General features: G+C 38.6%; 2 protein-coding genes across 5 annotated transcripts in view; one reads left to right on the top strand and one right to left on the bottom strand.

Annotated features, from left to right (window-relative positions):
• Positions 1-1422, bottom strand: part of INVS (inversin) — a 167720-nt gene extending 166298 nt beyond the window's left edge. For all 4 annotated transcript variants that reach the window (XM_003785169.3, XM_023510471.1, XM_023510472.1 and 1 more), the window contains exon 1: positions 1225-1422. The gene's annotated coding sequence lies outside the window, so the exon portion shown is untranslated. The remainder of the gene's footprint in view (positions 1-1224) is intronic.
• Positions 1423-1593: 171 nt separating this feature from the next.
• The window catches only part of ERP44 (endoplasmic reticulum protein 44), a 78212-nt gene continuing 68683 nt past the window's right edge, over positions 1594-11122 (top strand). The window contains exon 1 of the mRNA XM_023510547.1: positions 1594-1857. Coding sequence (XP_023366315.1) covers positions 1801-1857 — 57 coding nt within the window. The 5' untranslated portion in view covers positions 1594-1800. The remainder of the gene's footprint in view (positions 1858-11122) is intronic.

Here is an 11122-nt window from a genome sequence, read left to right as displayed (position 1 = left end):
ATATACATATATACATATATATATACACATACACTGAAAATTAGATCTGTTATAAATACGTATACATACAATACATACACATATATATTTCTCCTCATAATTCTTAGCAGTTACTATAGTAACAGGTATATAGTTAGTGCTTAAGTAAATGTTTGTTAAATAAAAGGTCACAGGTTGAGTGCTAAGTCCAGAGACTGAGCCAGATCAAAGTTTAATTTCTTAGAATAATGAGTTGATACTTCTGAGTCCTTCCTCTTTTTAAATTTCCCATTTCAACTACACTGGGGCTCTGTCAGAGATGTAGATGAATGGTACAGATAAGAGCACTGGACAAAGTGGGGGAACTAAGTAAGAGTATTGGCTCTGCCACTAATTTTGTCACATTGGGAAAGCCATTTTCTAGTGTACTTTTTAACAGAAATGTATTTTTTAGCACCCCCTTTTTTGTAAGTCATTTTTTATAAATGAATTCAAAACCACTTTCTTAAAGTGCTATTAAAGTTATCATCATTAATTATAGAACAAGCTCATGTAATAAAACTAACAAATTATAACTGTACAAAACTAGTGGTGTTGCAGTTACACACAAAGAAAGAGTAATTCTGATTAGGACTAAAGAGTTGGCTGTTGGGGAAGTTCTCAAAGATAATGACATTGAAGATGGCATTCCGTAAAGAGAAGGGAGTATGGCCAATCTCAGCAGCAAGAAAGCTTGAACAAAGGCAGGCAGTAGGGAGAACCACAAAAGCACCTAGTGTGCCTCCTGAGTACTTAGTAGTGACTACTTTGGGCGCTCATACCTGGCTGAGTGTTTACAGAAGATGCTGGAGCGCTACCTGAGGCGAGGTTAAGATTCTCAACTGCTTGGCTAAGGAATTTCGTAATTATCCAGTAGGGAGTGATCCACTAATTAGTAGCAATTACTCTCGCACTGAGCTTTCCACTTTATAGGTGCTTTCCCACCCCTTATATATCTACTCCTAACACGAGCCCTCAGAGAACTAGGGATAGGTCAGTCATTGCCTCATTCAACCGAGGCCCTGCAGGAGGCTCCGACTTTACAATGCCGGAATTAGTACAGAAAGAAGAGGCAGCAGGAGAGGAGGCCAATGATGGAGGCTCAGGCCACAGCCCAGGCCAGGAGGGCCGTGAGTCCGCGGCAGGGGCCAAGGCGGCGCAGACCGATCGATGAGAGCCTCCCCAGCCAGGCCCCCTCCTACTCACCCTCGCCTCCTCCAGGACTGACGTCCCGGGGGCGGCTCCGGGAGGCGCGACCCGCACCCGGGCCGCCCCTCCTGCCAACCCAGTACACTACACCCAGCTGGGTGAGCCTCCAAGGCGCAGAAGCTAGCGGAGGGCCCCAGAAGGCACCCCGAAGCGCTTGGCCGCATAGTCCTCTGGGAATTGTAGTTCCCGTCCGCTGAAGCGCGGATACACACCCGCCCTCCTCCCTTTTTATCCCACAAGGCCTCGCGCATAGAGCTCTCGGTGGACAAACCAAGCGCCTAATGGGAAAGGGAGTTCTAGACTTCCTATGATGTATTACGTGAGGGTAGTGTAGGACTACATTTCCCGAAGTGCCCCGCGACAAGCAGGACCCGGAAGTGAGGGTGTGCGAGGCCTCTCTGGAAGTTGTCCCGGGTGTTCGCCGCTGGATCCCGGGTCGAGAGGGCGAGGTGCCGCTGCCCGGAGAATCCTCCGCCGCGCCGGCTCCGGGAGCCTATCCCTTTCCTATCCCAACCTCACCCAGCCCAGTCCCAGCTGCCAACGCCTGTCCCTGCTGCGGACCCCAGCGTTACCATGAATCCTGCCGTCTTCCTATCTTTACCCGACCTCAGATGCTCCCTGCTGCTCCTGGTGAGTGAGTGAGGGAATGACAGACCCTTCGATGGACGCACGAACGGCCTGCCACCTTCGCCGAGGGGGAGCACTGCTGCCCCAGCTTTCCTACCCTTTCTTCTCGCAGTGAGGAGTGTACTCTCTCCTTCGCTGCCTTTCTCCCACCATCCATCTGTTCGGTTCCAGGCCCAGGATACCTAGGGCCAGAGAAAGCACGGTCGGGAGTTGAGACCTGTAAGCTGGAGAATTAGCCTGGGGAAGTGATACGTGGAAGGATCACAGCCGGAGAGCTTTCCCTTGCTCCTGGAGGGAGCAATTTTGGTGGTTTCAAATTTGAGGGTTAATGGACCTAGTGGTAGCTTGAATCTAAAAGGACCAAGGATAGACGTAGTGTTCTCTCTTACTCCTCTTCATTGGGGTAGGGTGTGGGGCTAACAGGTGCAGGGGTCGTGTGATTCTCACTCTGGAACCCTGAAACGGTGCCCGGGTTGGCAGATCCCTCTGTTGTGGCTTGATACTATTGGTTGGGAACCCGGAACTGGAGCCTGGTTTGGTGTCCATTGGGGAATAAGGATTTAAAGGGTGGAGGTTTGATTACCGGGCAGCCTTGGTTCTGGAGCTCTCTCAAATCTTGTTACATCCAGTTCCCCCAAACCCTTTACTGAAGCAGGTTTCTTCTTCAGTGCTTAAACACTTACTCCTTAACTGCCTAATCTACTTGGCGTCATTCCATCTTGTGAGAGTCTTTCCCTAGTCTCTCTTCCTCTAAAGTACATCTTGAGTGTGCAAGCTAAGTGATCCAGGTCAGATTGAGACAAAAGTGAAGAACTAAATACATATGGCAAAATGAAGTACATGTACATTTATTTGGGCTATTACTATAATACAGTACTTGAAAATAATTGTAATGGACTTTTATAAATTCAAATTTAAGAGCACTATTATTAAGAACTACTTTCTGTACAATTTAAGAAACAATTAAATGACTCACAGGAAATCATTAAGCAGGTTACAAGGAAAACTGGGCTTAGAAAGAGGTTTCTTGATTTATAGTTTTTATTCCACCACTATCACATTAAATTTGTAATATTTGTGTTTGAAATAATTCCTTTCCTCTCTTCTCGTCTCTCCTTCTCTCTCTTTTCTTATCACACTTGGACCTTTTCAGGAAAAGCACTAAAAATACTTAAATGGAATGTGAAAGTACTTTTGAAAACTAAAAGTTGCATGTAAACATGGTAATATTTAGTGATTGAATGTCTTATTGCCGATTCTTACAAGTATTCAACAGTGAATGACTTCCATATAGAAGAAAATATTCTGTACAGTGCTGTTTCTTGGTAATTTCATTATACACTGATTTTTTTGCCCCTTTAAAAAGTGTTGGGATGATACTATTATTAGAGACCACTATCTCCTTAAGGACACTAAATACTAATCTTTTCCTTAACTGTAAACTGGCTTGAATTATGAACTGTGTGCTAGAAATTACTTTTAGGTTATCAAAAAGCACAAGAGCAAAAATCTTAAGACACTGGAAAGAAAAGTTGAGATACTGAGTAGGTAAGCTACATCTGATGCACTTTCCTGAAGGATGTTTGGATTTAGAGAGCGAAGTTTAAAAAGGAGAAAGACTCTATTTTCAAAAAGCTCATGCTTTTTATGGGATGTCTGCCAATCTTTTCAAATATATGAGATGTTCTTCGAAATAAAGTCTAGATTTAACTGAGATCTAGTTAGTGTTAGTATTTTGTATATTTATCTCTCTATGCAAGTGTAAATAAATAGAACCTAGAAGATGTAGAGAATATCTGGACTTTGTTGGAAAATAAAGCCCCAGAAAAGGTTTAATAATCTAGGATTACAGGTCAAGCTAGATTTATTTAATACAGTGTTTGCCTAGTTTTAATAATCACATACTAGTTAGTGAATATTAATGAATCATCTATCCTGTGTAATCACAACTTTGAGTTGCTTGCCTTTGAGGTGTTTATCCTACTGATGGAACCTGCTTATTCCATACAGTATCCCACCTGTCTAATAATTTGTCCTCTTTCCTCTCCAATGTACTTTCTTCCTCCTCCTCCAACTCTTTCAGATCACAAGTTTATTCCTTCCCACATACACTCACAGAAAACCAAGATCCCACTTAGCTGAGGTAATCATTCTTTCCTTAAATAGCTTGCTCTAAAATTCCATGTATTCTCTTACTATAATATTTTCTCTGGACATTTTATACTTCAGTCCTGAAGAACTAAACCTACTCAAACTTAGTGTGTTCATAAGATGACAGCTGAAACATAATCCCGAGTTTTTGAAGGCAAGCAGCTATCTTTCCCTGATTTCAAAAGCATTTTGGAACTTACCACTCCATTACTAAAAAGCTTTTCTGAATGTATAGCCAAGCACAAAAGCTCAAAGTGATAACTTTTTCCCTGAGTTTTTCTATATATTTAAATAAAATAAATAATATATTTAAAAATTTGCCCTTTTCTGCTTATTTTTCTATCTCAGATAGCTTTATTCAGGGTTGAAGTGAATCATTTTCCCCTTAGAGTAATTATTTCTTGGTGTTGTTTTCCTGCGTTGGTTGTGTAAATGAGTTTGGAAAAGGTAAGATAAGATGAATAAATTGGATTGAAGTTGTCTTATATAACCTCAGTCACTTCTGTGGTTCAGAGATTTAAAGCACTATGCTCCAGTTGTTTTACTGAAGATATTTTCTTCTTAATATCTTGATAATTATGTTTATAGATAATAGGTTTTATACTAGCCCTAATTATCTTGTACCTGAACAGTTAAAGCTTTTTCCATTATTGTTCCTGGTTTTTTCAATATATGTAGGAAGCCAAGAAAACTTTGTATAAGGAGCTTAGTAAATTTAGAGAGCCAAGTAAACAATTTAATCTTCATAAGTAACTTAAAATAAGAACAGTAGAATTCAGAGATGTCAGTTTTAGACATTTTTGCTAATAATACATGCACATTCTTTCATTTTTAACAGATTAATTATCCAAAGTGGAGACTTTGAATCTATATAAAATCCTTACATTCCAATTGGTTCATATGTTCCTTAAACCTGTAGGTTCCCTCTTCATCTCATCTTTTTTCCCTTATAATTTATTTAGGAACCTAGATCCTCTGTCTTGTAGAATTTCCCACATTCTGGATATTACATCCTTATTTGTGTGGTTTTATGTTTCTCTGTTCTTTGTATTTCCTATAAATTTGTAACTCAGTGTATGGTCTTAATCATGAGGTCAATATATATTGTTAGGGTCATTCATTTATCTTTTAATCTTTAGTTTTTAGAAATTTATCTTTTATTTTACAGATATTTAAAATTTGCTGCTTCCAAAGCCAAATCTATAAAGCAAACTGTTTAGATAGGTCTAATTTCTATCTGTCTTTTCTATTGTCTTATCTCTCTCCTAATATAGGAAAATTTGTTTTTAAAAACTTTTCCATTTTATGACCCTTTTTCTCTAAATGTACAAACTATTTGTATTTATGTATGTATATATTTGTCTCTCTTTCCTCTTTGATTAAATTGTGGCATATTATTCCTCATCGTTTCTTAAAAATTTATTTTAGAGGTAAGAATAGAAATGTTTCAGACCATAATTTGCCATGTGTAATGCAAAAATGCCCACATTTTTGACCTAAACTTTTAGGAAAAAATATCATATGGTACAAGAAATTCTATGTACCAGTAATAAAAATATAATATTTCCTCATTGTAGAAGGCCCAGAGCTCTTTGTCACTGTCAATATCGGAAGTATCTTCTTGACCTGGCATGGTGGCACATGGCTGTAATCCTAGCGCTCTGGGAGGCCACCGGGGTGGATTGCTGAAACTCAGGAGTTCTAGACCAGTCTAAGCAAGAGGGAGACCTTGTCTCTACTAAAAATAGGAAAAAAAAAAGTATCCAAGTGTTGTAGTGGGGCTTGTAGTCCCAGCTACTCAAGAGGCTGAGGTAAGGGGATTGCTTGAGCCCGAGCATTTGAGGTTGCTGTGAGTGATGATGCCATGGCACCTCTACTCAGAGCAACAGAATAAGACTCTGTCTCCAAAAAAAAGAAGTATCATCTTCTTCAACTTTCACTTTTACATTAGCGGTGATTTCTGAAGAGTCACTTTCCTCATCCTGGTGAATTCATTGTCCTTGCTTCCATCTATAGCATTGCTGATGCTGCATTTGTTGAAACCACTTCATTCTTGATACAGTCTTATGAGGATGGATGCTTCTTGTTTCTCCCTGTTGGGGTTAAATCACTACCAGCTGACTTCCATCTACTTTTTCTTCATTAGAGCCTTACAGGGCCTGTTTACTGGTACATCAAGAGGTTGCAGTTGGCCGGTTATCCTACCAGGTATCACAGCAAGTTAGGTTTTCAAGTTCTTTGTGATTGCTTTTGTACTTTGTGTAATATGGGCTTTGAAGTGAGCAAAAACAAGCAAGGTAGGGTTTTTTAAGTAATCCTCCAGGTCTTTGTGATCAGACTTTGTAAAGTAGATTTTCATGCCTTCTTCATCCATCCTTTTTCATGCACGTAGATAATAACTTCACTAGGAATCTTTCCTTTCAGAAACGTTTGTCTTTTAAAGATGATCATAGGTGATATGCACAACAGGTTAGAACTACAGTGGAATGTGTTTTCTCATGTCCATTAGTTTCAGTGACCAAGGTCTTTGCTCCTTTGACGTCCCTAGTTCTGTTGGATAGCACATTAAATGTGAGTAGGATCTCCTCCATTTTGGCAAATTGGGACAACTTAAAGTTGTAAGTCTTTCGAAGATTGATAACCTAAGAATGAAATTCCAAAACTTGATTCTCCTGGGCTTGCTGAAGTTTTGGGGCAAGTTTTGTTCATGTCCTCATGTTCAAACCTTCCCTCTTCATGAAGTTAAAGCACCATTTAGGTGTTTCTGAGAAATCAGTATTCTTTTCTCATGCAGTTCTTTTACCACCTCATCTTGTATAATCTTGGTCAAAACAGAGATCCCAGTTTGCTGCTGCTCTAGAATCCTGGTCTTTACCTCCTTTCAACCTCTGGCTATTTTGGAGGTTTTCCTCACATTGCTACCTTCTGTCTTGACATCTCAAGATTTTCTTTCTATTGTCTCCACAATCTGACAACATTCTGTGGGAGGAGGTCTAAAGGGTGTCAGCAGCTCTGTTGCCATATTCTTTAGTTAGTAACTGTTAGCTTAAAGCTTTCAGTGTATATGAAAACCATTTTGACATTTTCCAAGGGATTGCTTTCTAGAGTTACATTTTTTTTTTGGAGACAGAGTCTCACTTATCACCCTTGGTAGAGTGCTGTGGCATCACACAGCTCACAGCAACCTCCAACTCCTGCGCTTAGGTGATTCTCTTGCCTCAGCCGCCCAAGTAGCTGGGACTACAGGTACCTGCCACAACGCCTGACTATTTTTTTTGTTGTTGCAATTCGGCTGGGGCTGGGTTTGAACCTGCCACCCTCAGTATATGGGGCTGGTGCCCTACCCACTGAGCCACAGGTGCCACCCCCTAGAGTTACACTTTTAATCCATAAGCATAAATAAGAAAATTCAAAACATTTGTATAGATAATGTAATTAGTACTACCCATGTATAAGGTGCACCCTTAATTTTCCCTTGAAATTTTGGAGAAAAAGGTGTGCATTTTACATGGAAAAATACAGTAATTCTTTTTAACTGCTTATACTCTGCTAGATAGATTTATCAATCCACTATTGTTACCATTCTGTCGCTGTTACAAATAGTTCTGCAGATGGTAGTTTGTGCAAACATAATTTTGATAGTGTATCTTTGAGGAAGATTTCTATTAAATGTAAGAGAAGTTGCTAGGACAAAAGGTATATGTATATGTAACTTTGTAGATGTTGCTGTATATTTTGAAATTCATCTATTTAGAGGTGTGCCATTTTGTGATTCACCTACCATGTAATAGAAGTGTTCTGTAGCCTCTCTAACAAGGTAGGAAGTCAAATGATTGGTTGGATATTTGCCACTCCAATAGGTGAGGAATGTTACCTCAAGGTATTTTAATTTGTGTCTCTTTAATATTAGGATTGTGATTGAGCTTTCTTATGTGTAAAGATCATTTGCATTTCTCTTTGAACTGTTCCTGGTCTACTATAGAACTGTTGCTCTATTTCTGGATGGTAGACACACATAGAATTTTTAACTCTTTATATTCATATTTGGTTCTATGATGTACACTGGATTGAAAGGCACTGAAATATACTGCCCTATGTAAATTCAGTCATATGTCTGATGGATTAAAAAAAATTTTTTTTTTGAGACAGTCATTCTGTTGCCCTGATAGAGTGTTGTGGCTTCATAGCTCACATCATCCTCAAACTCTTGGGTTCAAGCAATCCTTTTGCCTCAGCCTTCTGAGTAGCTGGGACTAGAGGTACCTCCCACGATCCCTGGCTAGTTTTTTTCTATTTTTAGTAGAGATGGAGTCTTGCTCTTGTTCAGGTTGGTCTTGAACTCCTGACTTCAAGTGATCCACTTGCCTTTGCCTCCCAGAGTGCTAGGATTTTAGGCATGAACCACCGTGCCTGGCCTGATGGATTAAAATTTGTAATCTGAATTGCTGTCTATATCCTCAGTCTTTAAATGCTTTATAATTTACTTCATCTCTTAGGACATTTGGTTACTGGTTATTGCCAGTTTTTCACAGTTATGAAAGATGCATACAGTGATGCTCATTGCAAACGTCCAAATATATGTACAGCATACTTTCCTAGAATTAAATTTTTTGGGTCATATAGTATGTCTTATATTTAGGATTTCTGATACATTATACCACATTGCCCTACTGAAAAGTTATACTAGTGTGTATTCCTAGCAACAGTGTACGAGTAGGCTCAGTTCCTCACACTCTAGTCATGGTGGGTGTTTTTATAATCTGTGCCAATTTAGTAGACCAAAAATGGTATCTCAATTTAAAGGTACATTTCTTCGATTACAACCAAAGAAATAAATATTTCATTATTTTTTCATATTTATTGATATTTATATTTCTCCTTGTGTAATTTGTTCATATATTTGTCCTCTTCAAAAATTGGTTAATCTTCTTGCAGTAACTCACAATAACTGTGCTCATAACATATAGTTCAAGAACAATGGAAGTATTATTCCTTTGTCTATCATTAGTATCCATTCAAGAGACAGCATAGTGCAACAAATAGATTTCAGAGTATCTATGTGTAAGTTCCAACTCTTGCATTTACTTAACCTTGAATAAATTACTCAAGTTTTTTTAGTGTATAAGGTAAGCACAATGGATTTCATTCATTGATGCTGTGTGTAATCCTGTTTTCAAAAAGGATATTCCTCTAATTTTTCCAAATTATAGACTTATTATTTGATTTGATAGTTCCTAAAAAAAATCTACTAGCTTTTCAACAAGTTGCAGGTCTGTGCCCCTCGCATTAGTATCCATGTGAGGGATAGCATGCTTTGGTCACAGCTTTTCTAATGGTGACCATTGCTGTACTCTGTTTCTTCCAAAAAGAAAGTGATTAAAACAGTTTTCACAACATTTATTGATCTTTAGTCTACCTTTGATTCCGTAGAGAGGACTGTCTGTGGTTCAGGCTGCAGGAACTTACTCTGTATCATTGGTATTATTTTTTTCCTTTTTGCCTGTCATTTGAGTGCCTGTTTACAATCTCTGGTGGTGGAGGAAAAGATAATTGAGATGCATATTGTTAGGTATTGTTCCTCCAAGAAATTAGTAATTCAGATGAGGAGAGAAGATGTGTATGTAAATAATTAGAAAACCAAAAAGAAAGTGATGGGCACCTAGGGTATTTATAGAAGTGGCTATAGATCCTCCTATTTAGAAGTGTGGTTGTGACCCTAGGCGTCTGCATCATTTCAGAGTATCTTTCAATAGCTTCCCCTCGGGCCTACTAAGTCAGAACTTGGACTTTAACAGCTTATACCCAGGTGATTCATATTAACATAAAAGCTTGGGAAGTACTGCTGTGGATGTTTGGAAGAAACAAGTTATTTCTCAATGGAAGTCCAGATATGTCTTCTTGGACAAAGATGAATTTGAGTTTTGCCTTGAAATATTAAGTGGATGGGTTAATTTTAGTCCTGAATGGAATGAAGGAAAAAGGAGAAATGAAAGACAAGTCTTTCAGTAACTTAATAAATCTTGTACATGAATTGAATACCTTTTTTTTGGTTTTTGTTGTTTGAAGAATTCTTGCTTTCTGCTTTGCTGAAATGGCCAAATGTCAAAAGTGGACCTAAAGAAGTTGGCAGACCCTTTGGCCAATTTCTGTTAGAACAGTCATTATCAGTTTAGTGAAACTGAAAATCACAGTCCTTAATGGATTCTCAAGGGCATTCAGATTACCCTACTGGAGAGTGGAGAGCAAAAGCATGCCTCTTGGGAGAGTAGTCTCTTCTTGAATGCCGTGGGTCTCAGATCTTGATTCTGTCCTTACAAAGACTGAAACCAAATGACTGGCTGCTTTGGGAATCCTTGAGGATATTGTGATTAAGATCTTCATGATTCTGTATGATTCCTCTAAGAGCTCTGTGATTTTATCATTATGTAGCACTTTGAACATTATATTGGGCTCTAATTGTAAGTCATCTAAATTTGTAGATATGAACATTACCAATATAAAATGTTAGAGAAAAGCACTTGGTGCACTGGTGCATGCCTGTAATCCCACTCTCAAGTCTGAGGAGAAAGGAAGGATTGCTTGAGCCTTGGAGTTAAAGGCTGGCCTGGGTAGTATAGCAAGACCTCATCTCTTAAAATAAATAAATAAATAAATAAATAAAGAAGAACAATGAAAAGGAAAAATAAATCTCAGAAAAACAGTAGTATTTGAGCTGAAGAAAATTGTAGGCTAAATAGAGTACTATTGTTTTTCCATTTCTGCCTTAAGATGTTACAGTCTGGTAGTGGGACCTTTGGCGATTGGATTTAAAAGATTTCAGGAAATCTTTAGGAAGTCAGAAGAGTTTTTGACCTTGTGAAAAAGGAATCAGAGATCTTTTTATTTCTAAGAGACTATCTTTATTAATGTCTGGCTAAATTTAGCAGGAAGGAAAGGATGTAAGAATCATGGGTGGATCATATTTAGTAATAGTGACTGAAGGTATATTAATATCTGAGTTGTGCTGCAAATTTACAGTCCTTAAAATTAAATAAAAATTTTCATTTCTCAGTCACAGTAGCTACATTTCAAGTGCTCAGTAGCCACATGTACCCAGGGGCTATTGTATTGAACAATG

This window comes from Otolemur garnettii, unplaced genomic scaffold (assembly GCF_000181295.1).
Source record: "Otolemur garnettii isolate 467f Iridium unplaced genomic scaffold, OtoGar3 scaffold00014, whole genome shotgun sequence".
Classification (NCBI taxonomy): domain Eukaryota; kingdom Metazoa; phylum Chordata; class Mammalia; order Primates; family Galagidae; genus Otolemur; species Otolemur garnettii.
The sequence above is the reverse complement of the archived record's forward strand: the minus strand, read 5'-3'. Positions and strand labels throughout refer to the sequence as shown.